Source organism: Myotis daubentonii, chromosome 1, assembly GCF_963259705.1.
Source record: "Myotis daubentonii chromosome 1, mMyoDau2.1, whole genome shotgun sequence".
Classification (NCBI taxonomy): domain Eukaryota; kingdom Metazoa; phylum Chordata; class Mammalia; order Chiroptera; family Vespertilionidae; genus Myotis; species Myotis daubentonii.
In genome coordinates, this window is record NC_081840.1 from 198807221 (window position 1) to 198834638 (window position 27418).

Consider the following 27418-nt stretch of genomic DNA (forward strand, 5'->3'; position numbering starts at 1 on the left):
ACCTTACCCCCCATCCCCTCCCACTCAGGCCCTCACCCCCTTGTTGTCTGTGTCCATTGGTTAGGTCTATATACTTGCATATAAGTCCTTTGGTTGATCTCCCCGCTTACCCCGACCCTCCCCTACCTTCCCTCTGAGGTTTGATGGTCTGATCGATGCTTCTCTGTCTCTGGATCTGTTTTTGTTCATCAGTTTATGTTGTTCATTATATTCCATAAATGAGTGAGATCATGTGATATTTATCTTTCTCTGACTGGCTTATTTCACTTAGCATAATGCTCTCCAGTTCCATCCATGCTGTTGCAAATGGTAAGAACTCCTTCTTTTTTCCAGCAGTGTAGTATTCCATTGTGTAGATGTACCACAGTTTTTTAATCCACTCATCTACTGATGGGCATTTAGGCTGTTTCCAAATCTTAGCTATGGCGAATTGTGCTGCAGAATGAATACATTTTATGTGTAGCAAATTATGACATACTTTGGTTTATTGTGAAGTCTGGAATATTTTTTTTTATCTCTGTTTATCTCTTAGGTGAATTATGTATCTTCAATAAAAGTAATTCTCCCAAAATATCTACCCTTTACTTTACAGGTTTTAAAACTTCTAACAGAAAAAGAAGTGAATATTGTCTTGCCAACACACTCCATTATTCCAAGAACTTTTGTGCTTAAACCTGAATGGTTCTATTTTGGGGCACCTTAGGATGCATAGATTTTCTGCAGGTAAGGGAAGTCTGTATCATTAAAAAGTTACTTAGTCGCCAGCTGGTGTGGCTCAGTGGTTGAGTGTCAACCTTTGAACCTGGCAGTCATGGTTTGATTCCCGGTCAGGGCACATGCCTGGGTTGCGGGCTTGGTCCCCAGTGTGGGCATGCAGGAGGCAGCCAATCAATGATTCTCCCTCATCATTGATGTTTCTATCTCTTTTTCCCTCTCCCTCGCTGAAATCAATAAGAAAATGTGACAGTTTTCAGATTTATTTCAAGGAAGCAGATTTATGAACAAGACTGACAAAATGCTGATCATGACTATGTGGGGCATTGATATACTATTCTCTCTCTTTTTTAAAATGCTCATTCTAAAAACTTGGTAAAATTAATGAGGGGTGGGGGGAATATGGTAGTTGGGCTTAAAACTATATCTTCAATAGGATGCTCAGGCCCCATACAGCTTAGCATTAAGAAAAGATACTGCCTCATCCTGTGGTATTGTTTCACAGGGAAATCATTGGTCAAACCTGTAAGTAAGTACAGGCTTAATATGCATTAAATAAAGTCCACATTTCTTTATGTCCCATGTTATGTATGCTTTTATATATGGTTTTGCTTGGGTTTTCATAGCATCATTCTGGGGATTTTAGAGTATTTATAGAAGTGCTCCCCGAACAAGGAAAGTGAAACATGGATATGTTCAACAACACATTTTGCAACTTGCAGGCCATTGCTTTAGTACATTTCTTGGGTTTGGTGTTTGTTCATAATTTGTTGGAAATTTATCTTTACACACTTAAAACCCGTATATATTTCTTTGAAGCTCACAGAAAGATAATTTTTTTAAACAGGGACAGTTGAAGCAGACAGTATTCCCCTTTGTTTTTAATAAAATTACCATTTCTTTAAACAATTATCAATAAGCCTGTGAGAAGGAATTGGTTTTACATCAGTTGTTGAAATGCACAGCTTCTGCCACATTGTACCCTTATTCTCAGGCATTAATATAGTTTTTTTACCAGTACTTATAAGGGAGCTGTGTTGTTGTTTTTTAATTGTGCCTTTTGCTGTTTTTGCAAGTTTTTCATTGTGTAAAATAACTTCTTTCTTTCTTAAGGGAAGTCAGTCAGCTTGGTTTACAGCAGTGGCTTCCAACTTCCTTCCTGTGCACATTACCTCCTTGGGGAGGGCAGACACTATATATCAGAAGCACGCAGGTGATTTATTACTCAAGGTGAGGCGACACACTCTGATGATTGCATGGTTAGGTTAGCATACACCTTGATAGTCCCACAGCTCTGCTAAGAAAGGCTTTGTTAGAATCATCTTCGTTATACCATCAGCTAACTCTCCCCTCACCTTGTTCTCCTTGAGGATTTGGCTATGAAGTGCTCCCTGTAAGAAAAGGGATGTTGGGCTGATCCTAGAATAGCTCCTGAGCTGTGTTTTCCCTAGACTACACTGTCCAATATGGTAGCCACATGTGGCTCTTAAATTTAAATTAATTAAGTAAAATTTAAAATTTAATTCTTCGGTTGCACTAGCCACTTTCAACTGCTCAGTAGTCACATCATTGCAGAAAGTTGCATTGGATAATGCTGAGTGAAGAGAAGTTACAGTTTTTCTCACAACTGGGGGGTGCTACTGGCATCAAGTGGGTAGAGGCCAAGGATGATGCTAAACATTCTGCAGTGCACAGGACAGCCCCTCACAACACAGAATTACCTGGTCCAAAATGGCAGTACTGCCTCCACAACCAGAATACGTAATATATGCCTCTCACCACATTTCTTACCTTGCACTTGGATTACTTGTTATTTCCACCTTCTTCGCCGACTCCATCCACGCCTTTGGGAACCCCTGGACCTGCTGGGGTTGGACCCCGGCAACCTTCTGATTTCCTTGGGGGACGGGACTATACTGAAACATCTATCTTTTTCTTTTTCAGTTGATCAGCATAGTTGGGTTCTCTCTTTATTGTTCTATTACATCTATATTTATACTATTTGATCCCATAAGCATGCCTCTATAATTACATCATGGTATGTTTCAAGAAACCTTCTACAGTTCCTAGTTTCATTTCCATAATCCTGTCTCTATCTAGTTCTGTTGATTTTAATCTTGTCTAGGTTAATCTCTGTGTTCCATTATAAGGGCTATTACAAGGTCACTATTCTACTGCTCTATTGATAAGCTACGAGGAAGTGACTGAAGGAGATTATCCTACCCAGTAAAGGTTATGTCCTCCCAGCCTCGCTGCTTGCCTTCCCTGGGACTGCCCTGTGTCGGTGGGTCTCCAGGGCTATAGGCTTTGGTGCTTTCCCTGGTGGGCAGACCCCTGGGGATGTGAGCCCAACAAGTCCCAAATTTATTGCCAATAGTCTTAGTCCAAGTTCTTCATAAGTAGTACATGGTATTTCTGTAACACTAAGGGGATTTACTGATTTATTCTCTTCCTTAGTCCTGTTAACCCCTAATCTAGGGAAACAACCTTTCTCGGGGAGGTGGTCCTGGTTAAAACACATAGCACTTAAGAGGGGGAGCAGGATGTGAGGGCGATCTGGCTGCGACATCTGTCACCCCATTGATCGCCAGGGTTGATTCGGCTGATCTGGCTGGCTAGGCGGGTGTCCCCCTCCTCCCTCACCGATCCATGTGCGTCCCTCCCGAAGCTGCGCGCTCGGTCGAAGAGGACGACCTTCCCCCCCGAGGAGAGGACCGGTCTTCGGTCAAGGGTATACGAGTAGCTGCGCTCCCCTGCTAGAACCTCCAAACAAGCTCTCAAGAGGGGGAGAAAACATATGTCATATATGCCATATCCCTTGAAACATAAGCTGTGCAGATGTTTCTTCCCTGCAGCAAGGGTGGATCGGCCTCCAGCAAATTCCCCCATTTTTTATTTTTTAAATGACAGCGCGTGTAAATCAGTGGCCACCTCTCGGATTGGGTTGTTTAAGACTCGGAAGAAGACTTGTTTGTAATTTTCCTAACAGGTCAGTCCGAGGCTAAACCCTATATTGGCTCCCCACATCTCACCCATATTTTAAGCTACTATAATGAAAGTTTTTAAGCATCAAGAACAAAAAGCAACCATAATGAAAGTAAAACTTAAGCATCAAGAACAAAACTCTGGCTATTAAAATAATAACAAGACAATGCCAATGCAAAACCCAAAACATTTTAAAACTTAAACATAACATTTTTAAAACTAGTAAGAATGATAAAACAGAGGAGAAACCAAGATGGCGGCATAGGTAAACACTGGAGATTGCTGCCTCCAACAACCACTTCAAAAATACACTTCAAAAATACAACTAAAAGACGGAATGGACATCATCCAGAACCACAGGAAGGCTGGCTGAGTGGAAATTCTACACCTAGAAGGAAAGAGAAAAGCATACCGAGACTCAGATGAGGTGCAGTACGCAAGTAAAATACTAAGGTGCGGAGGTGCACGCGGAGTGGGCTGGCAGCTGAGGGCGCGGTTGTCGTTTTCAATCAGGAGGGAGTCTCAGGCTCTGAGCTCCAGTTCCAGGTGAGTCTCTAGGGACCCAGACTCATACAGGAGAAGTGAGACTGTCTGGCATCAGTCGGAACTCGAGGGCAGCTTTCTCTCCAAGGGACTTGCAGCGATTACCGGGACACAGAAGCAGAGCCTCTGAGGGCTGGACTGAGAGCAGCCATAACTGCTAGCCCGCCCTGTTGATCCCGTGGGCCCTGCCCCGCCCAAGGCCTGCAGGGAGGCTTTTGCTGGATAGTCTCAGGCAAAGGCTAGATTAGCACCTCCCTAGAGATCCAAGAGCCAGGAAACCCAGAGGTCAGCTCCATGGAACCATAAAGGACACACTCAGGGTGAAGACTCAATGAGCACCAAAGCCCCATTGAAGCAAGTGTTGCCCCAGAGGGGTGTCTCCAGCACAGAAATTCTCCCACTGCAGACACATCTGATTCTCGCAGCCAATTGGCCTGGAGGTCAATTCCTCCCAGTGATAACTACAACAATTAAGGCTTAACTACAACAAGACTGTGCACAAAGCCCACAAGGGGGTGCACCAAGAGTGTCCTCCTCAGGTAACTGGGGAGGCTGAACCACTGGGCCCTAGAGGACACTCAGCACAGAAAACCACTTTATCAACATAGGGAAGCATAAAAAATGCGGAGACAAAGAAACAGGACACAAATGGCAGAAATGGAGGAAAGCAAACTATTGGATAGAGAGTTCAAAACCACACTTTTAAGGTTTTTCAAGAATTTTCTAGAAACTGCCGATAAACTTAATGAGATCTACAAGAAATCTAATGAGACCCTCGATGTTGTGATAAAGGACCAACTAGAAATTAAGCATACACTGACTGAAATAAAGAATATTATACAGACTCCCAACAACAGACTAGAGGATTGCAAGAATAAAGTCAACGATTTGAAATATGAAGAAGAAAAAACACCCAACCAGAAAAGCAAAATGAAGAAAGAATACGAAAATAGTGTAAGGAGCCTCTGGGACATCTTCAAGTGTACCAACATCCGAATTATAGGGGTGCCAGAAGAAGAGAGAGAGCAAGATATTGATAACCTATTTGAAGAAATAATGACAGAAAACTTCCCCTACCTGGTGAAAGAAATAGACTTACAAGTCCAGGAAGCGCAGAGAACCCCAAACAAAAGGAATCCAAAGAGGACCACACCAAGACACATCATAATTAAAATGTCAAGAGCAAAAGACAAAGAGAGAATCTTAAAAGCAGCAAGAGAAAAAACTCAGTTACCTACATGGGAATACCCATACGAATGTCAGCTGATTTCTCAACAGAAACTTTGCAGGCCAGAAGAGAGTGGCAAGAAATATTCAAAGTGATGAATGCCAAGAACCTACAACCAAGATTACTTTATCCAGCAAAGCTATCATTCAGAATTGAAGGTCAGATAAAGAGCTTCACAGATAAGAAAAAGCTAAAGGAGTTCATCACCACCAAACCAGTATTATATGAAATGCTGAAAGGTATCCTTTAAGAAGAGGAAGAAGAAAAAGGTAAAGATACAAATTATGAACAACAAATACACATCTATCAACAAGTGAATCTGAAAATCAAGTGAATAATCTGATGAACAGAATGAACTGGTGATTATAATAGAATCAGGAGCATAGAAAGGGAGTGGACTGACTATTCTTCGGGGGGAAAGGGGAGAGGGGGATGCGGGAAGAGAGTGGACAAAAATCGTGCACCTATGGATGAGGACAGTGGATGGGGAGTGAGGGAGAAGGGTGGGGTGGGAACTGGGTGGAGGGCAGTTATGGGGGAAAAAAGAGGAACAAATGTAATAATCTGAACAATAAAGATTTAATTAATAAAAAAAAGACAAACACACTAAAAAAAAGAATAATAAAACAATGGCAATGCAAAACAGCAATAAGTGAGTTTCTGCTAAATGAAAGTTTCTTTTGCTGATTTACTCAGAGTCCTCAGACTTGGCTGAGAGAGTAGCTTCCACTTCTTGCTTCTCTACCATCTGCTGGGCCTCAGTTGTTAACTTCTTCAGTTGACCCTAAGTCGGTGGTTTGGTTGTCCTCATTGATCTGCCTAGTGGGCGGTGTTGCTGGCGACAGGCTCCCCAAAGTGTCAGTGCGTTGAACAGCTGGATCAAAGGGTCCATCAGGGCCGTGCTTGATGGTTGTGTCGGCATCTGGGGAGGAGTCAGCTATGCCCTCTGGGTCGGCTGATATGGATGATACTGGGAAGGAGGAGGATGAGGCAGAGATGGGGGGTAGTAGAGAGAAAAAGAAGAGAAAGCAAAAAACTACAAGCCATGGAAGTGTTTAGAAAAAAGAGAGAGAAGAAAGGGAAGAAGGTAGCATCCTGACACAGGCCTTTCCTTCAGCTGCCCCTTTCCCTGTGGTCCAAGGTAGAAATGGGAAACAAGTCCTGTTGCAGTGAGAGGGCAGCTGCTGTCAGCCGGTCTCTGTCTTTACCTGGGTCCCGATCTGAGCTGGGCGTGGGAAGCAAAGCAGCCATGGGGGCAGGAGACCTCCCTCAGAAGGGGTGAGGGTTCGGGCCTCTGCAAAGCTGGGGGAGGTGAGGGTCTGTGCCCCACCTCTGTTGACCCCCAAGTTGTCTCCTGATGGCCCCTCTGTGACTGTGCCTATCTTAGGTTGTTCCTTCCCTGAGGAATCTTACCCATCTCTGGCTAACCAGCCATCCTCCGGGGCCAAGCAGGGTGATGTGAGGTGTGCGAATGAGAGACGGGCAGAGCCTCCCCTGCAAGAGGTTCAGTTCTGTCTCCTTGGTAGCCTATGCCCCCGTGGCCTCCACGCCCAGCACCTGCCTTGGGCTCCCCTCGCCTGCTGGCGGGGCCCCGGCTCTGGTCACATCTCTTGGGGAACCCAGGTTTCTTCTCCAGGGAGGGCCCAGCTCACACCATTGGGCGAGAGACAGATCCATAGCACCGGCCACCACGAGGCCTCAACCTCAGTGTGAACAGAGAGCTCAGGCAACAGCTGTGGGCAAATGGACTGTGAGAAGGGGGTCCCTAATGACACAAGGGCAAGAGGGGCTAATATAGGACCAAGGAGAGTTCCGGGACAGGGCTTTCTCAGCCCAGGATGTCAGGCTTTTGGCACAAGACAACTCCATGTATCGGGCATATACCAGACACCCCCTAGTCATGGCAGAAAAGGGAGGTGCCCTTCCTGGAACAGTGGGGTAGGGAGGTTCTAGAAAAGGCTGTGTTCAGGAGAGAAGGAGAAAGGCCAAAGAACCAGCAAACAAGTAGTCAGATTAAGCAATAAAAAGGAAAAGGAAAGGAGATGTGGGGCAAAGCTGGGACATACAGACAGACAAAAAGGAGGCACATGGGATCCTCCCAACGGACAGGTTGTTCCAGCTCAGGGCTGCACATCTGCTGCAGACGGGCACTGGTCAGGTGTGCTAACTCGGCCTCCCAGGCGTGACGGTCCCAGGAGGGAGGCAGAGGCTGCTCCTTCTGGAAAGATATAAAACACAATGTCTTCCCCACATCATTACTAGATCTGATAAAACTCCTGTCTGGTTTGTGTATCCGCCTACCAGGCTGAGTCGGCAGAGGCTATTGTACAGGAGGCCCGATGCTTTTTGGCTGCTGTACAGCCCTCTGCATTGTATTTCCAAAAAAACTAACATATAACATTATTCTCCCCCTTTTTTGTTTTTTATAGAAAAGGTTTATATTGATGGAATTGTCAGTTTTTCTTTTTGTGTCAAGAGCTAACTTTGATGTGTTAAAACTAAGTAAAATGCATTTACTCAATCCAAAGCAGGCATTAAAAAGAAAAACCCCAAATGCTCTCTTGTATCCACTTTAAGAGTAGGATTGGCGCTTTCCGCTATTACCTGAGTCCTGATCTATCATCCCAGGGAGAGCTTGCCAGTCCTGCACTTTCCCGGGGTGGAAAGGCTGCAGTGGGGTTAAGGATAAGGCTCCTTGGGCCTACCTTCTCCCATGCCTCTACATTTACCTTTCCTTCCTCAGAAAAGCATGGATATACTTCTTGTATAAAACGTTCTGTCTGACTGGAAGTAACCTTAACTCCTCTGCTAGCAAGCATATGTGTTAAAAGATCAATACGGAGTCTTTTTTCTTCTAGACTCAGTATGACACATCTTCTCAATCTAAGTTCTGTACTATCCACCTCCTTACTCTACTTATCGTCTATAGGGGGGTCTGCAGCACCCTGGTGGAGTCCTATCCGTCCCGAGTGTTGGGGGGCTTACCTAGGGGAATCCTGTTCAAGGCACCATCTGTTGGGGTCCAGCCCCAGCAGGTCCAGGGGTTCCCAAAGGTGTGGACGAAGTCAGCAAAGAAGGAAGGACATAGAGGCAGCATTCAGTTGATCAACATGGTTGGGTTCTCTGTAACATCTATCTTTATCTCCCTAGTGCTAAACACAGAGACATCTGTTAATAAACTAGAGACCCGGTGCACGGATTCGTGCACTAGTGGGGTCCCTCGGCCTGGCCTGCACCCTCTTGCAATCCGGGATCCATCGGGAGATGTCAGAGAGCCGGTTTTAACCCGATCCCTGCAAGCCAGACCGAGGGACCCACCGGGCCTATAGTATGCACATAACATCTTTGGTTAACCTCTTCTCACCCTCTCCCCTCCCCCCTTCCCTCTGAGATTCATCAGTCTGTTCCATGTTTCCATGCCTGTGGTTTCCACTCCTGCGTTGAGCTTCTGCCTCCTGGTGGTCAGTGCGCATCATAGCTACCGAACAGTTGGCAGGTTGGCTGGTCACTTAGGCTTTTATATAAAGGGTGTCCCAAAATTCACACAAGAAGTAATTTTCATAGAAAACACAGGTTTATAATTAAAAATTGTAAATTTTTTATTGATTCATAAAGTATATAGTATAGGGTTATGTATGGAATAGCACATCGGGTAAATGGCCTCCACAGCTTTGCTGGAACATACACAAAGCCGTGGTCTTCATTGGTCTTCATTGTCCCTGCTCCTGGGCCATAATTGGTACTTGGTAATGCTTATCAAATTGAAGGGATTGAAATCAAAGGGCAACAGATATTAGAATCTGATTCAATAAACCAAGTAAAATTAGGCTTTTATTTTTTGTTGTTGTTGTTGTTAATGCTCACGCAAAATTCAAATCTTGCATGAATTTTGGGACACCCTTTATATAGATTACTGTCCAGTCACTTCCAATTCATGGAAACATCTGTAAGCATAGACGCTGAATCTTATATGTGTACCCTTGACTCGTCATGAGGCAGGGATTAATCTTTGTGGGTAGCCAGGCCTCTAAGAGCTCAAATATTTGGAAAGATGTTGTCTTAATTGCCTATCATTACTCTTTGTAGAGCTGTATAGAGGGCTGTAAAAATAGGGTAAACTAATAAAGCAGATCCTGCTATCAGGAGTCTCCACCCACATGTGACCTTCGGCACTGGGAACTATAGGTTTCCTATGCTCTTCATTTGACTAGAAGTGATTTGGGGCTTTTTCAACCATTAATGTTTAAAGGATTTTATTCTTGATCATGTACAGAATTATCTTATCAGTGCTTTACCTTATATTAGAGTTATAGAGAATTTAATTTGTACTTCCAAACATCTTCATTTTATCTCAATGAAAGGTTGCAATGGGTGGAAAAGAGCGAATGGCAGAATTTCCTCCTCTTGTTGCTGAAGACATTACATTAGAAGGAGGACTTGGGAAATCTGAAGCAGTGGCTGACATCAAGTTTTCCTCTGTAGGTAATTTTATACCAGGAACTTTTTTAAAAAATATATTTTATTGATTTTAGAGAGGAAAGGAGAGGGGAGAGAGAAACATCAATGATGAGAGAGAATCATTGATTGGCTGCCTCCTGCACGCCCCCCCACTGGGGATTGAGCCCTCAACTAAGGCATGTGCCCTTGGCTGGAATCGAACCCGGGACCCCTCAGTCCGCAGGCTGACGCTCTATCCATTGAGCCAAACCAGCCAGGGCAGGCACTTTTTAAAAAATGTTTTTATTGATGTTAGAGAGAGAGAAGAAGGGAGAGGGAGAAAGAGAAAGAAACATTAATGTGAAAGAGAAACATGGATCAGCTGCTTCCTGCATGCCCCCTACTGGGGATCTGCCCAAAACCCAGGCATGTGCCCTGGCCCAGAATCAAACTGGCAACCTTTTGGTGCACAGGACGATGCCTAACCAACTGAGCCACACTGGCCAGGGCACCAAGCACTTTTTAAAAGATGAATAAAGTAGCTTTTTTATATTTTTGTAGAAATGTATCTTAACTAACATGAGGTCACTGTTTTACTGGTACATGCTAGGTAATTCATAAAAATGCAACCTTCTCCGAAAATAAATTTGTGCCTTTTCACAAATGCATGGTATGCGTTTTTAAAATACAGCGTGAAAGAACAGTAGCCTCCTCCATGCTCCATTTTAAGCTTTAGTTTAGTGTTTTCAATAAGGTAGTTGTTAATATACCTGGCAGGGGAGATACCATGATTACAAAGGTGGTCTTCCCAGGGTGAGGCTTATCCATTGCACTCTAGATGTGCTGACCCCTACGATTTCCCCAAATGTGGGAAACCCAACTGCATAGTTGTGATAGTGGGGCGGGGCGGGAGTGGGCCAAGGGGAAGGATAGTTATAGTTGCTGACACCATTTTGTGTTCTGCTGCGTGCCTGCATAGGTTGGGTTGCAGTAACGCCTCAGTTTAAAGACAGACTACATCTCCGAGGCTATACACCTCAAGGAACAGTGCTGACGGTCCGGCCACCCCTCTTGCCACATATCGTTAACATCAAAGGAGAGTGCATCAAAGGAACTGTGGCCTATAAAACCAAGAAGCTTCCTTCCCTTGTGTGCAATCTGCAGAAGAAGAAAAACGGGTGAAAATATGGAGTTGGCCTTGCTCATGCTGGTATTAACTATGGAACTATAACCAAACTCCCCTGTGCCCACCCTTTTAACTACTCAGAACTGTGCCTATTTGTATTGAGTCTGTAACTATAAGTTGTTTTTTGTAGGGTGTGTGTATGCATGTGTGACCCAAATATGCCTAAAAAGGAGTTCTGCTACATTCAAGTTTCTCTCACTACTGTTTTTTTATTGAGACCAGATGTCATTCCTTATTTGGAGTCTGAATGAGAGTTCCACTTAGCAATTGGCATATGAAAAAGTGGCAGAAAATCAATGTCTCCAAAGTAAGATAGAAGTGAGCAGGTGGCTCTGCACCTTGTAGTCATCCAAGGATCCAACTGGTGGAATACTCCGTGTCTTCCACCTGTAGGTCTCTGGTGTTTGTTCAAGTGGCCATCCTTTTCCAGTGAGAGGGAAGAGGGACAGAGATGAAGAGCCGGCAGCTTCCCTGCTTAAAACAAGCAGGCAAGACCTGGAAGTTGCATCCATCATTTCACACAGTCCATTGGTGGGTCAACAGTCACATTGCCATACCCATCCACAAGAGAGCTGGGAGATGTAGAGGGAAATAGGGACCATTTCAGATTTTTATTACTGAAGGGGAGAAAGGACACTGGAGAAGAAGCAGAAGCTTACCTGACGTGAGTTAAAAGTGTCTGAAAAATCTTAGGTACAGAAGGATTCAAGTTATATCTTTCTAGCAGAGAATATAACCATTTTAACATTTGTGTATACTGTATAACATTACATTAATCAGAAGTTTATACCTTTCATTATTGCTAGCTAAATACAATGAACAATTGGCAAGTCAAGTCCCAGATCCCGAAGTTGAGTAAATGCTAGTGGGATACATTGGCCTGAATTGCAGTCAGATCCATGAATTTTCTGTTGACTCAGATTTAGCATAATGTTCTCTGTCAATGTGTATCCTCTAGCCCCCTTCTCTCTAAGGCCTCTTAGAATAAGATGCAACTTGTAAAATTTTGTAGCCCTCACTTCCATTGTGTTTCAAAGTGAGTACTATAATGTTCCAAGGTGCTTTGTTAGGAGTTTCAAACATTACAGTTTACTAAATAAGTTTGTGTCCCTAGTTATTTTCTCACCTATAAGTGAGGAAAGAGCAGATTTTTCTCAGTCTGAACCTTTTATGATTCTCAGTAAAAAGGCAGGAAATGGGTGGTTCTGAAACCTCACACAAAATGGACCATGCCTAGACAGTCAAGGACTTCTGCTAGGATCTGGTATTAATTTACTTCATATTCTGCCAACCTAATGCAGCCCAGATCACGGCTGCCTATTCAGCTGTTCCACAGTGGATTGTGCTTTAAGAAAATTCTGTTACTATATTGGTTTCTGAGCTTTAGTCAGTTTACTGATACTTCTTAATCCATTAGTCAGAGTATAAAGACTTCCCTTGAATCAGTAATCATTGAAGCTAAGTCAGGACAGCCCCCTCACTTCCACAGAACAGCTTGTTTTGAGTGACTAGAAAGCAAGTTTATATTAAGTCATTTACTTGGCTCTGCAGGCCTGTGGTGGTATGTCACGTCTTGGTATTTGTGACACCTAAAAGGACAAAGTATGTGCCACTAACGGGCTTTTTTACTTCCATGTAATATTAAACTCAGAGTCTAAATTTGTTTGTTAATTGCGACACTCACTTCCCATGGCCACCGAGAAGAAGTGGAGTACAGATGCACACTTATGCGCTTGTGTTTTTTGATCATTTGTTGGGGGCCAGATGTAAGCTGGCAAGGTCCTTGCACCTGAAGGGGCTAGCAAGGCTGGGACCCTTACCCACACAGTTTTCCCAGACTTGTTTGGATGGTGATTATCAGTAGAATGAGAGCAACATTTGTAGAATGAGAACAGCCTTTCATAGCTTACCAAGAAGTCTGTAACTATTAACTGAGATATGCTGTACTGAGAACTTGTCCTTCTGCTGTGTCTCTCCCTTAGAGATTAAGAGGAACAAAGAATACATTCCTCTTGACAGACCTCCGATTCAGTGTGTTGTGTATAAATAAGATTGTGTGGCTAATAAACTCACTTCAGTTCATCGAGAGAACTGGGGTCCTCCCGACCCCGCTTTCCTGTCTTTCTTTCTTTTCTCAATTCCCACCTCCCTGCCTCAGCCCGGCTCAACCTTGTCAGGATGGCCCTGACAGTCATTCAGACACTTCTTCAAAACGGAGATCAAGACTAGTTTTCTGCAGATGACTAACTTGGAGCTTCAGCTGTGCCAGCCATGGCAGAGCTGTTATTGCCTCACTGAGTAGGCACCCAGTGCTGGGAGAGCTGTTTCGTAGACAGCCTCTGATCATTTACCCTGGCTTCCCTCCCACTTGGCTCTGCCTCATGGAGCAATAGAATCATTTCCATTCTTTCTCAGACTGTTCCATTTTGTCTTGGCTGCTTTCCTCCTCCCTTGGGGATTGTTTTCTCTCAACTGTCAAAGAGTAATGCTTAAACATTAAAAACAAGACTTCAGACTCATGTGACTCGAATAGAGAGCACCTCTGCCTGCTCTGTGTCTCTTCATTGTGTCTGCCCCACTGATGCCCTGTAGTGGGAAGGACATGGTCCAAGTCTAATACATTAACATCATTTAGGAATGATGCCTCATGGTTTCCCTTCATATCAAAGAGCATCCTTATTTTCTCTTTGAAAATATATTCAGTAAAGGAGTTTCATGACCTGAATATTTCTGAGTTTGTATAGATCCGTGGTCGGCAAACCGTTTCTCACGAGCCACATGTGGCTCTTTGGCCCCTTGAGTGTGGCTCCTCCACAAAATACCACATGGGTGTGCGCACATACAGTGCGACTGAAACTTCGTGGCCCATGCACAGAAGTTGGTATTTTGTGGAAGAGCTGGTATTTTGTGGAAGAGCCACAGTCAAGGGGCCAAAGAGCCGCATGTGGCTCACAAGCCGCAGTTTGCCACCCACTGGTCTAGATCTTCCTTAAAACAACCATTGCTTGAACCCCCTGGATTCCTGTTTTTCAAAAGCTTCCTTTTACTTCCCAAATAATTCTCAGAATCAACCTAGTGGAAGGATGTATTGGGTCTTAATATTTCATTGTTAGATGCAATAGGTATGATACTTAATCACAGACATTGTCAGTACCTTTGGCCAATAGCTGAAGCAAATTTGAGAAAACTGAGGCCACACAAAAAAGACACACATATAGAAAGCCTGCCAAGATAATTTCTTACTTTTCAGTAAGTCCCTGGAAAATGGGCATTCAATGAATGCATGAATGAATGAATTAGGAGAATGAGGGGATTTTTTTTTTGTTTGGTTAGTTTATATCTTCTTTGGACAATAGCAACAGAACAGATTTAAATTTGCTTAGTAGCATTTACACTTTTCTAGGGTTTCTTCCTTTCTTGCATAAAGGTAGTACTTCATGTTATATTTCAGACTACTCATAGTTTCAATAATCATGAAACTATATCGTATTATTCTTTTATATAATAACCAGAGGCCTGGTACACAAAATTTGTGCGTGGGTACAGTCCATACGCCTGGCCTGCGATCAGGGCCATATTCCCCAGCTGCCCCCTGACACCACCCACCCCCGGTTCCCTGTTCATCATCAGGTGATTGGGCCTGACAGCCAGGGGAAGGGACCAAGAAGTGGTCAGTGTGCCTCATAGTGACGTCCAGTGGTTGTTCTGCTGTTAGGATGAATTTGCATATTACCCTTTTATTATATAGGAAGACCCAGTACATGAATTTATGCACCAGTGGAGTCCCTCGGCCTGACCTTTGGGATCAGGCTGAAACCAGCTCTCCGACATCCCCTGTAGGGTCCTAGATTGTGAGGGGGCACAGGCCAGGCCAAGAGATCCCACCAGTGCACTATCAGGGCCAGGGAGAGATGCAGAAGGTTGGCCAGCCAGGGAGGGACAGCGGGCGGGATACAGGGCATGTCTTGCCTGTCTCACTCAGTCACAATCTGTGGACCCCAGCAGCAAGCTAACCTACTGGTCAGAGCACCTGCCCCCTGGTGGTCAGTGCATGTCACAGGGAGCAGTTGAGCGGCCTTAGCATATCTTTAGCATACGCTTTGGTTGGTTGAACAGCCAACCGGTTGACCAGACACTTAGCATATTAGGCTTTTAACAGGACTAGAGGCCCGGTGCACAAAATTCGTGCGGGGGGTGGGGGTGGCTCCCACAGCCCGGCCTGCAATGTCAGCATCCTGTGCCCTGGTCTCTGGCCAGAGGCCCTTCCCTCCGCACCGCCGGGTCGCAGGATGCTTGGCCCCCGGTCCCTCTCTCTACACAGCTGGGACGTGGGACCCTGGGCTCATGTCACCAGGGTGACGCCACCAGCATCCTCCCCCCGCCCCCTGCCACTATGGGTGCCGCCATCTTTGTCGCAGAAAAACAGTTAATTTGCATATTATTCTTTTATTAGGTAGGATAGTAGCTAGCTCTTATATTGACCACTATAATTAGAATACAGAACAAGCCCTTCAACACCCACCCATGTTTTGTTTTGTTTTTTTATGAAGTTTACTTTCTTTTAATATATATTTTATTGATTTTTTATAGAGAGGAACTGAAAGGGATAGGGAGTTAGAAACATTGATGAGAAAGAAACATCAACCAGCTGCCTCCTGAACACTCCCTACTGGGGATGTGCCTGCATCAAAGGTACATGCCCTTGGCCGGAATCGAACCTGGGACCTTTCAGTCTGCAAGCTGACGCTCTATCCACTAAGCCAAACTGGTTAGCGCACCCACCCATGTTTTTAACCACTATGCAGTACTTCCTCTCTGAACCCATCACAAGTCTAAAGGCCAGAACTTTTCAATCTCAGGAGGGAAACATGTTATGTTCAAAAAAGAAAGGTAGCACACTTTGAAGACCTTCAAAAGTAATGAGCCCAGCCAGCATGGCTCAGTGTTTGAGCATTGACCTATGAACCAGGAGGTCATGGTTCAATTCCCAGTCAGGGTACATGCCAGGTTGTGAGCTTGATCCCCAGTGTGGGGCATGCAGGAGGCAGCTGATCAATGATTCTCATCATTCTCTCTCTCTCTCTCCCTCTCCCTTCCTCTCTGAAATCAATAAAAAACATATTTTCAAAAAAGTAATGACACAAATTTCTTGTTAACTGTAACTGCCACTTAATTCTTTTTAGCTTCCTTTGAACCCTACCATATACAATTCTACCCTAAAAATTACCTCACAGCTGTGAAGGTGTGTGTGTTTTGCTATATCCTTGCAGTCTTACTTTACCAGTGCCACCCAAACCTAAACAAATGTCTCAGTGTGATTTCCATGCTGCCTTACCATCTCAGATAGTTTTATATTGACTGTACTTTCATGGCTGTCTGGGAATCTTTTCACATTTGCTAGTGAGTTTTGCCAAGTACCACGGACAGATCACAGCAAGAGTGGAGATCCTGACCTACAATTCTGATTAAGAAAATTGTATCCCTGCCCTAGTTGGTTTGGCTCAGTGGATAGAGCATCAGCCTGTAGACTGAAGGGTCCCAGGTTCAATTCCAGTCAAGGGCACATGCCTGGGTTGTGGGCTCCATCCCTAGTAGAGGCGTTCAGGCAATCAATGATTCATCATTGATGTTTCTATCTCTCCCTCTCTGAAATCAATGAAAATATAGTTTTAAAAAAAGGAAACTTATAAATCACTGAACATGTACTAAATGTGAGATATGCTTCCCGCATATTATCCCATTTGATCATTACAGTACCTCTGTGACATAAAAGGAAATTGTAGCCCTAGCTGTTGGTGGCCTGGGCCTCCCTCTGTGAGGCAATCATGGGGTGATGGCCGGGCCCCCAACCAATCACATCGCACTGCCTTGGCTGGCCTGGCGCCAGTGGGTGTAATCGCATGGTCCCAGATTGTCTGGATGGTCGTCCAGATGGTCATCCGGATAGTCGTTCCACTCTTCGGCCTTTCGGTCAATTTGCATATTATGCTTTTATTATATAGGATTTTTTTGCCCCAACCACTTAGAGATGTAAAGACCACTCACAAGCCATGTAGAAACAAGTAACAGGATAGATTTGGCCCACAGGCCAGAGTTTGCCAACCCCAAGACCTCTTCTGCCACAAAAAGGATGAATACATTGATGTTGGTGCTAAGGACCTTCTTACTGGAGGGGATATGATAGAGAAGGCGAGGGATGTGTGCCAGGATTGAGGGGATAGGAGGTGTCACTCTGGGCTCTCCCTGGTGGTCCCACACCCAGGACTCAAATCAGACAATGCTTTCCACAGGTGCCCCCACTTGCCCACGCCCGCTGCCAGTGACCTGGAAACTGAGAATCCTAAAAAGAGCCCTCCCCTTGGGGTCCCTGGTCACACACAGATCTGTCACTGCTTCTCTTTTACCCACTGCCTCCTCCTTCCACCTTCTTCCTTAACACCCAGGCCACTTCTGTTCGAAAGTGTCTCCCAGGGCACACAGCACCTCATGTTGATCTCTTCGATGAAAGTTACCATCCCTGCCTTATCACCACTGACTTGCCAACCTCAGATCCCAAGCTTCTTAAGGCAGGGACTACCTACCGTCTTTTCAGGGTACGCAACATTTTCAAATATCTTCGTAGATTGTTTTATGTTGCCGGTAGAGTCCCAGGTTTGATTCCAGTCAAGGGCACATGCCCGGGTTGCGAGCTCAATCCCCAGTAGAGGGCGTGCAGGAGGCAGCCGATCAATAATTCTCTCTCATCACTGATGTTTCTCTCCCTCTCACTTCCTCTCTCTTATCAAAAAAAAAAAGTCCATCTCTTACACACAGACCAATACGACAAAATCGCCTTCTACATTTAAAATTGTACAGCTCAAATTCTAAAGAGCACTGCACTATCATCTACGCAGTTACATACCCTTTATCCCCCACATTTTAACATCATTTATTTGAAAACACTAAGCCATCTAAAAATTAGAAAGTCAACCATGTACATATATGTAACTAATTTTTTTTCTTTTTTTTAAACAGGTGAAAGTGCCAAGCTATAAACCTGAAGAATATATTAGACTGCATAGCTAAACATAGTCATGGATAACTACTAACTACCCTGGTTCTTGCCTAATACCCAGTTTCTTTTCATCCAGTCCACTAACACCTTAGTTTTATATTCACCGACTTTACACAAAGATAACAAATCAAGACTATCTACAAAAATTTATTACCTGTTTACAGAAAAGCATGCATATCAAACAAAACAAATAAACTGCTTTTTTGCACAATGTAACACATATTTGTTATTTTTAAAAGCCATATCATAAAAATAAGACACAAAAGGCATTGATAAGTGTCTTGTTGAGAATCTTTTAAAAGAGCTAAACACTCATCATTCGAGGTGCAATACTCATAGACATAAGCTCTTGAAACAACAGTTTGCATGCATAAGGCATTCGCACCAAAGAAATCTGAAAGAAAGAAAAAGAAAGTAATTAGCAAAGTTATACTGAAATGAGCCTACTTCCCTAGCCCAGAAAAAGGTAAAGACTTGGTGCTGAAGGCAAACAAAAGGATAGGCTGATACAACTCATTCTACTAACTTGGCCCAAGGTGATTCTGTCTCCTAATATGCTTTGGTATTTGACCCTTTCTGCCAGACATAAGCACCCTCCTGAAGCAAAAGGCTTTTTAAAAACCCACTTTTAAACATTTCTTGTACAAGCCCTTTTCGAAAAAAATGAACAGCCTAGTGATATTAGCACAATAAAGTTTAAACTGATTTTTAGAGAAAAATCAAATTTTGTTTTTCTCATTTAAAACTAGGAATCTTACAGAGGCATGCTATTCAAAATTGTGAAAATGCCAATCTGTTCCATCACACTAAATCTGCCTGGGTAATTAGCCCAACATGGTTATATCCTAAACACTTATCAACTGGCCAGAAAATCTATACACACCTGGGTTTTATTCCGACAGCCCCTGCATTCATACGTATGGGTCCTCGTGTTAGCAATCGCCATTATTCCACAAAGATTGCAAACATGAACCTGATATGGATCTGATGCCTCAAACAGTCTTTCCCTTAAAAACTGGGCTGCTCCATGGGCAATCTGACAGTCTCGTTCCATTTCACCAAAACGCAGGCCACCATCCCTGTTAAGACAAAAATAGATTATTTTGTAATATTTTCTACTAGAGGCCTGGTGCACAAAATTCTTGCACAGGTAGGGTCCCTAGGCCTGGCCGGCCATCAGGGCCAATCTGGTTCCCCACCTCCCCACCTCCTCCTTCACTTGCTACCCACGCGCCTCCACCACACAGTTCCCCCAGCCTCCCGCCGCCTCCTTCCCTCACTCCCTCAGCATCCTGCAGCCGCCACTGGTCAACCGCCATGTTCTGCACCACCCCCTGGTGGTCAGCGTACATCATAGCGAGCGATCAAGCTCCCATTCTCCCAGTGAAACTCCCAAAGGGACAGTTTGCATATCAGCCTTTTATATATATAGATATCAACAGCACCTTGACTAATGGCATAGGTAAAGAATAAAATTAGTAAAGGAGAACTAGACTCTAATTTATATATCCTAGCATTTTCTCTACATGGGGGGTAAGGGGAGAAGTCTATCAACTACTTAATGTGCATTAGAAGGTCCCCACATAGAGTAAACACATTAGATTCACACATATAGCATACCAGTGGCGCAGTGCACGAATTCATGCACATTGAAGTTAATTAGAAGAAATATTTTAACATCACTATCCGCCCTTTCTCTGTAATAGAATTGTCAACCAAATTCACGATCGACAATGACAGATCGAAACACATGTGACTGGCATGAGAGCTTTATATGTATCACGTATGCGCAAGTCAACTTAGCCTTTTATATATATACTAGGGGCCCGGTGCACGAAATTCGTGCACTGGGTGTGTGTGTTGGGGGGGAGTGTCCCTCAGCCTAGCCTGCCCCCTCTCACATACTGGGAAGCCCTCAGGCGTTGACCCCCATCACCCTCCAATCGCAGGATCGGCCCCTTGCCCAGGCCTGACGCCTCTGGCCTAGGCGTCCGGCCCGGGCAGCGGGGACCTGCAGTGGCAGCGGGGTGTGCCGAGATCGCACGGGCTCCGCCCCTGCCCCTGCAGGAAGCCTCTGGCTGAGGCGTCCGGCCCAGGCAGCGGGGACCCGCAGCTGCAGCGGCCCTGAGATCGTGGGCTTCGCTTTAGGCCCAGGCAAGGGGCCCCTAGCTCCTGGGACTGCCAGCTTCAACCGTGCCCAGCTCCCATCGCTGGCTCCACCCGTACTTCCTGCTATCACTGGCCAGGGTGGAAAAGGCACCTGATTCTCCGATCATGGCTCGGGGGCAGGGCAAAGGCGGCCCCAGGGCCACCTTTGCCCTGCCCCCCAGCTCTTAGCTGCCCCCTGGGTTTCCGATCACTGTCAGTGGCAGGGGGCTTCTTCCTGCTTTCCCTTTCGCCTCCCTGCATTGTGCCTACATATGCAAATTAACCGCCATCTTGTTGGCAGTTAACTTGCATATAGCCCTGATTAGCCAATGAAAAGGGTAGCTCGTACGCCAATTACCATTTTTCTCTTTTATTATTGTTGACTAGAGGCCCAGTGCACGAAATTCGTGCATGGGAGGGGGTGTCCCTAAGCCCGGCCTACACCCTCTCCAATCTAGGATCCCTCTCACAATCCAAAACCACTGGCTCCTAACCACCTCTGCCTGCCTGCCTGATGCCCCTAACTGCTCCCTTTCCAGCCTGATCCCCCTAACTGCTCTCCTCTGCTGGCCTGTTCCCCCTAACTGATCTCCCCTGCCAGCCTGATCGCCATAAATGCCTAACTGCTCTCCCCTGCCAGCCTGATCCCCCTAACTGCCTAACTGCTCTTCCCTTCTGGCCTGATCCCCTAACTGCCACCTTTTTCCTTCTCCTGCAGCGCCAGCCTTCTCCCTTCTGCCTTCTCCTGCGGCACCTTCTCCCACAGCCTCTGCAAAAGGGACCACAGTGCTAGACTGGCCCTCGCAGCCACGGCTGCAGGCCCTCAGCCCTTGTAGCCGCTGTGGCTTTGTCTGGAAAGTATGTCCAGAAGACATCAGTCTAATTAGCATATTACTCTTTTCTTAGTATAGATATAGAATAAACTTGCTTAATTAGACCTGCTTTATGATGTAGCTAAACTTTTTCCAGTCCAGTGAAGCACCCCAACTTCTCTTACAGGTAATTGTCAGCAACACAGCAGTAAATATCAACACAACACAGATTATTATTGTAGATCACACAGGGAGAACAAAGGGTAAAATACTTAACTGCAGCAGTGTTTGACTATATTCTGCACAGTGAGAAAACCTGAAGTCATTTTCAAGATCCACCATTTTTTACTTTTCAGTCGGGTCAAGTTTCTAAGCTTTCTAAATCTCTGTTTTCTGGCTAATGAGAAGAAAATAGGATTCTACTGAGTCTCCTATCTGCCTACTCCAGGACTTCTGTGAGGATCAATTGAGATGAGGCACGGGAAAATGCTTCACAGACATTTGGTTAAAGTGTAAAATGCTTGCACCTGGCTATAAAGCAAATCATCTTCCTGGGCTGAAGAAACTCTGAGGCTAGTCACTAGGGAGAGAAAGCCAGGCGTTGCTACGTGACATCATTACCTGGCGCCCACAGCCACCGTTTCAGGGCTGGGCTGGGCTGGGGGCCACATTTTGTGCCACGGGGTCTCGGCAGTGTCAGCAGCGATTTTGTGGGCTGTCACTCTGGGGTGATAGCAGGGCCTGTGTCCCACTTGGGGGAAGCCAAGTGTTGCTTTGTGGACACCAGGTCCATGGTGCTGTTTCCCTGTAAATGGCCAGTGCGCGTCACAGCAGCTCCTGCAATAAGCGTCTGCCCCCTGGTGGTCAGTGTGCGTCATAGTAACCAGTCAGACACTTAGCATATCAGCCTTTTATATATATAATTTTCCTCATAAAATACAATGAAGTACAGAGTCAACTTTCATCATGCTATCATTTAACTTACTGGAATTCAACTCTGTACTCAAAAATGAATACCAAATTTGATCTCAATAAAGTAGCTTTTCCATGAATGAGTCTCCCAGGCAATCAAGCCTGAAATGATAAATTGCTGCTGGCAAAGGGAGTGGAAAGCATGAGTGAATGAGAGGTTTTCCCAGCTTGGGGGTAAAGTAAAATGCATTGTTCAGATCATCACACAGGTGGATGGTGATGGCTTCCTTAGTACTCTTAATATACAAAAACATGAAATCAGTTGAGTTTCTAATGTTATTACCAAAAAACAAATCACTGGTCAACTTTGAATGATGCTAGATAACCAACTCATTAACTGGTTAATAAAGGGAAAGAAACAAACATTTATCTTGCCTTTACTATGTGAACTATGTCACTGACAATGATGCAGCTCTCTTACCGGGATCTACCCTCCATGGGCTGTCTGTTGAGGATCTGAATAGGCCCCCTAGCACGAGAATGAATCTTGTCATCCACCATATGCTTCAAACGCTGGTAATAAGTGGGGCCGATGAAAATTTGTGATGTGATTTTTCTACCAGTGAATCCATTGTACAAGACCTGAAACAGAGTTTGAAGCACAGACTTAAAAATATTAAATAAGTTCAAAGAATATATGTACATATACTGTATGATTCCATCTATAAAAAAATCAAAACAGAAGAACCAAGATGGTGGCATAAGGTATAGACCTGTGCGTGCTGCCTCCCACAACCACATTGAAACTACCAACTGTAAGACAAAACAGCTATCATCCAGAACCATGGGAAAGCTGGCCCAGTGGAAGTTCTACAACTGGAAGAAGTAAAAAGAAGCGCATTGAGGCTGAGTAGGAGGTGCAGAGGCGCCAAGAACAGAGGTATGGGAGTTGCGCCCCAGGCAGGCTGCAACTGGATGCATGTGTTTTTTTCAATCAGAAGGGGATACAATCTCTCAAATCCACTGAGCTTGTTTGGGGCGGGATTCTGAGGTCCCAGACTCTTATGGGAAGAGGTGGGACTGCCTTGCAGCGGGTCACGGGAGAGCGAGGGTGGCTTTCTCGCAGAGCTGCTCACCAGCACTCGGGGACACGGAGACGGGGACGGGGACGCGGAGACGGGGAGTCGCGAGACGCTGACGACAACTATTGCTGTTTGCTCTGCCTGGTGATTCTCTGAGACCCCGCCCTACTCAATTTACATCCCCATCCAAGCTGTGCCAGTGGCACATAAGGAACCACCTGCACTTTTGCAGCCTAACCCAACAACCTGCAGATTTCAACTCCTCGCATCCATAAGGGACACACTCAAGAAGCAGAATCAGGTTCGGAGGAAGCCGGAGCCAGACCTGGCTGGGCCAGCGACATGGAACCACTGTACCAGCAAACGCACAAGCAGGTCCACCAGATCCAGTCTCACATGAGACACTGGGAGACGGCAGACAAGCAGTCTGTACACTTAGTAGAAAACAAAATCCAAGCAAGCATACCAGATATTCAGCCAGCTAGAATGCCTGGAGATTTTGTCCAGCAAGAAGCCTCCCAACAAAAGACAGAATGCCAAACTTCCTGTTGACCAGTTAAAGTATGATGCCCAGCACCTGCAGACTGCTCTCAGAAACTTCCAGCATCGGCGATACGCAAGGGAGCAGCAGGAGAGACAGCGAGAGGAGCTTCTGTCTCGCACCTTCACCCCCAACGTGGGATGCGGTGCCCCCTGTGAGGCCGCGTGAGGCTGCGACAGCCCCTGCGATGCTGCCACTGTCCCTGCAAGGCTCCGACGGCCCCTGCGATGCTGCCACTGTCCCTGCAAGGCTCCGACGGCCCCTGCGAGGCTGCCACTGTCCCTGCAAGGCTCCGACAGCCCCTGCGATGCTGCCACTGTCCCTGCAAGGCTCCGACGGCCCCTGCGAGGCTGCGTGAGGCTGTGACAGCCCCTGCGAGGCTGCGTGAGGCTGTGACAGCCCCTGCGAGGCTGCGTGAGGCTGTGACGGCCCCTGCGATGCTGCCACTGCCCCTGCAAGGCTCCGACGGCCCCTGTGAGGCTGCGTGAGGCTGTGACGGCACCTGCAAGGCTCCGACGGCCCCTGTGAGGCTGCGTGAGGCTGTGACGGCACCTGCAAGGCTCCGACGGCCCCTGCGAGGCTCCGACGGCCCCTGGGAAACGGGCGGAACCGCGCGAGCCACCCAGATGGCTTCGTCGACGGCCCGCGAACCAGCTCGCAGCCCCACACACAACTATCACCTGAAGGGCGAGAGGGGCGAGAGCAGCTGTAGTGTCACTTTTTCCTCACTTTTGGTAGTGAAATCCTCATTTTAAACATAAGAGGATACATTATTTTAAAAAGTCGTTATGTGGCTCCATACCCTTTCTGAGTAGAGCTTGAACAAGTCGTGACAGACCTTTCTGAACACAGGGACACATTGCGGATGGAAATAGCTACATTTTCCATGTGTATGACCTTTGACGCGGCGACAAAAAAGCGAATACATATGGATGAGGACAGTGGGGGGGGTAAGGGCAGAGGGTGGGGTGGAAACTGGATGGAGGAGAGCTATGGGGGGAAAAAAGGGGGACAACTGTAATAATCTGAACAATAAAGATTTATTTTAAAAAAATCAAAACAGACAAAATAATCTATACTGTTAGATGTCAATAGAGTGGAGCGGGGGAGGTAGTTAACTGGAGGGAGACACAAGAGGGGGAATCTATGCATAAAAGACTTCTGGCAATTTAATTTTCAGGATGTGGAGGCCAGTCACATGGGTATGTTCACTTTGTGAAAATTCACCAAGCTATACATTTATACTTTGTAACATATTTAAAGTATATACTTCAATAAAAGGTTTAAATTCTTTAAGAATGAAACTACATTGGTACAGCCATTCAATGGAATAAAATGTAAGCATACAAAAGAATAAGGGCCTGACCAGTGTGGCTCACTGGTTGAGTGTCGACCTATGAACCCGGAGGTCAGGATTTTATGCCATGGTTACAGGCCTGATCCCCAGTAAGGTGCGTGCAGGAGGCAGTCGATCAATGATATTTCATCACTGATGTTTCTATCTCTCTCTCTCCTCTCCCTTCCTTTCTGAAATATAAAAATATGTTTTAAAAAAAAGAAAAAGAAAAAAAAGAATGAAACTACACACATATAAAAAAATACATAAGCGCAAACATACCTCATTTCCTCTGAGATGGTAGCCATAATCAGACAAAAGGTTAGAAATCTTCTGCACATTAACAGCATCATTAAATGGAGTGGCATCACCAATTTCACCCTTGTTAGCTGAAACCTTTATCAAAAAAAGTAATCTTTAAAAGACTGCTTCCTTTTATTTCTCCTCAGAAATCTGTAAAAATCCTTTCTAGAAAAGAAAGGATTCTGAACTTTAAAAAATCTGTTATGGAAAGCTATAATATCATAGGTTCATTTTATTAACATAGTATTTATAACTAATTTACCTAAAAAATAAAAACTCAATTATACCTCTTCAAATAGGAAGCTATCCATGAGAACAGTTACAAAAAGAGAGACTCCCAAACACTTCCTATGGATCAAGGAAAATACATTTTAAAGCCCTAAAACCAAGTCCTCTACTTGTTAGGCTGCAGCCATTCTACTCTAACAAGACACTTAAAAACAGAAAAACCTCCACCGAAAGACACACACACAGCTAATAATATAGCTATAAATTTAAGTTCTCGATGAACTAACCACCAATGAATTAACTCTTATCTATAGAAAAGAACCAATAAAAAGGGTAACCAACATATATATGCGTGTGTGTGTGAGTGTGTGTCTGTGTGTACTGCTTTGATACAATAAATTTTATAAAAATTCTGACTTAGCCATAACTGCAAATTTTTGCAAAAAGAAAAAAGGCATAATTAATCATAAACAATTTGTGACTGGTTATGATTATGCCACATTAGCTTCTTCCAAAGTACCTTGAGTCAAATATAAGAGAAATCACCTATCATCATTTTGGAAAGAACATCAGTTTGGAACTCATATTGTTAAAGAGAACCTCTTACCTTCCCTTGAAGACATTCAATCAAGTGACCAATTGTCATACGAGAGGGGATGGCATGGGGATTTATGATGATATCAGGGGTGATTCCTTCGCAGGTGAAAGGCATATCCTATAAATGAATTTTTAAAAAATCTTAAACGTAAATCTCTTAGCTATGGAACAAGAACTGATTCCTCTCATCTGAACTTTTCTGTGTCCTAAATTCTGTTTAATACAGTATGTTCCTATACTTAGTCAACACTAAAATTAAAAGCCAAGCCTTTACCACCTTTGTGCTCTTAAGTTAAATCATTTGATTTAATAAAATGTTCAACAAGACTCTGGGTTAGGAGTGAGGCAGATAAAAAATACCTACCTCTTGTCTATACTGAATACCACAAGTGCCCTTTTGACCATGTCGACTGGCAAATTTGTCTCCAATCTGTGGAATTCTAACAGAGCGTACCTGAATTCATATAAAAATAGGTTAGTTAAGTCCATCTGGTTTACTTTCCATAAATAGCAATATGACAAAGCTATACTCACCCTTATTTTACAAAATTTATATCCTTCCTGGTTGAGAGTTACCATAACCTGGTCCACAATGCCTGTCTCACTAGTCCTGAGAAAAGTGCTACAGTCTCTCTTGGTATAGCGTCTATTAGTGCTCTCCAGCTCATCTTCATTTTCAGGCAGGGTGACTGTTTTGCCTATAATAACATCATCTCCCGATACACGGACCCCAGGAGCTATCAGACCATCATCATCCAGCTTGTCATATATGGCATGCCTCATACCTACAAAGAAACAGATATGGCATTTCTAGAATGGTAGTACCACATAGAAAAGTATTTAAAATGTCACATAATCCTCTCCACAAAGATTAAGAACCAAATACATAAATCAATTCTAAGTCTGAGAAGTTCACAGGAATCTCTAACACACCATGACCATCCTATATAATAAAACGCTAATATGCAAAAAGACTAAACACCGGAACAACCAATCACTATGATGTGTGCTGACTACCAGGGGGCGTGCACAGAACATGGCAAGACTTGGCAGCAGGAAGCAGAGCACAGAACATGGTGGGCATGGGCCGCAGCGGGATGGTGGAGGCAAACAGGGTCACCAGACCAAGGCAGGGCGCCAGTCGCTGTCATTGGGGCGAGCCTCTGGTGGTTACTGAAAATTCTATGCTCCCACATGCCACGGTCCCACCTGGCACTCACACCTCCTGCCTCTCAGGGCTTCTCCATCCCTCCAACCCCGATTCTAAGGGGCTATCAGAGCCAGCAGCCGCCTCTCGCACCCGCTGATAGCA

The 27418-nt window shown here is 44.9% G+C and overlaps 2 protein-coding genes and 1 non-coding gene across 4 annotated transcripts in view; 2 read left to right on the forward strand and 1 right to left on the reverse strand.

Annotated features, from left to right (window-relative positions):
• The first annotated feature begins 599 nt into the window (after positions 1-599).
• On the forward strand, positions 600-11276 carry LOC132218726 (nitric oxide-associated protein 1-like). Of its 2 annotated transcripts, XM_059670356.1 has the most exons (3): positions 600-1944; positions 9832-9952; positions 10887-11276. In XM_059670356.1, the coding sequence occupies exons 1-3, from the start codon at positions 1672-1674 to the stop codon at positions 11087-11089; spliced, it is 597 nt and encodes a 198-aa protein (XP_059526339.1). In that variant the 5' UTR covers positions 600-1671; the 3' UTR covers positions 11090-11276. The 2 variants fall into 2 exon arrangements, with proteins under 2 accessions (XP_059526339.1, XP_059526350.1); XM_059670367.1 differs by lacking the exon at positions 600-1944 and having other exon boundaries at positions 8998-9952.
• On the forward strand, positions 10670-10829 carry LOC132224856 (U1 spliceosomal RNA). Its single transcript, XR_009450746.1, has one exon. It is a non-coding gene; the product is annotated as a U1 spliceosomal RNA (small nuclear RNA).
• Positions 11277-18267: 6991 nt separating the features above from the next.
• The window catches only part of POLR2B (RNA polymerase II subunit B), a 58853-nt gene continuing 49702 nt past the window's right edge, over positions 18268-27418 (reverse strand). Inside the window, exons 19-25 of the mRNA XM_059670256.1 lie at positions 26641-26891; positions 26471-26560; positions 26117-26224; positions 25261-25374; positions 22501-22661; positions 19031-19226; positions 18268-18541 (exon numbers count right to left, since the gene is read on the reverse strand). Of these exons, the coding sequence (XP_059526239.1) occupies positions 18452-18541; positions 19031-19226; positions 22501-22661; positions 25261-25374; positions 26117-26224; positions 26471-26560; positions 26641-26891 (1010 nt within the window). The 3' untranslated portion in view covers positions 18268-18451. The remainder of the gene's footprint in view (positions 18542-19030; positions 19227-22500; positions 22662-25260; positions 25375-26116; positions 26225-26470; positions 26561-26640; positions 26892-27418) is intronic.

Excerpts from the sequence above, each read along its gene's own strand:
- LOC132218726 (XM_059670356.1), top strand. The coding sequence starts at position 1,672 with ATGCACAGCTTCTGCCACATTGTACCCTTATTCTCAGGCATTAATATA. Across the intron at positions 1,945-9,831 it reads CAGGTGATTTATTACTCAAG|GTTGCAATGGGTGGAAAAGA; the intron begins GTGAGGCGACAC and ends TCTCAATGAAAG. Across the intron at positions 9,953-10,886 it reads CATCAAGTTTTCCTCTGTAG|GTTGGGTTGCAGTAACGCCT; the intron begins GTAATTTTATAC and ends GTGCCTGCATAG.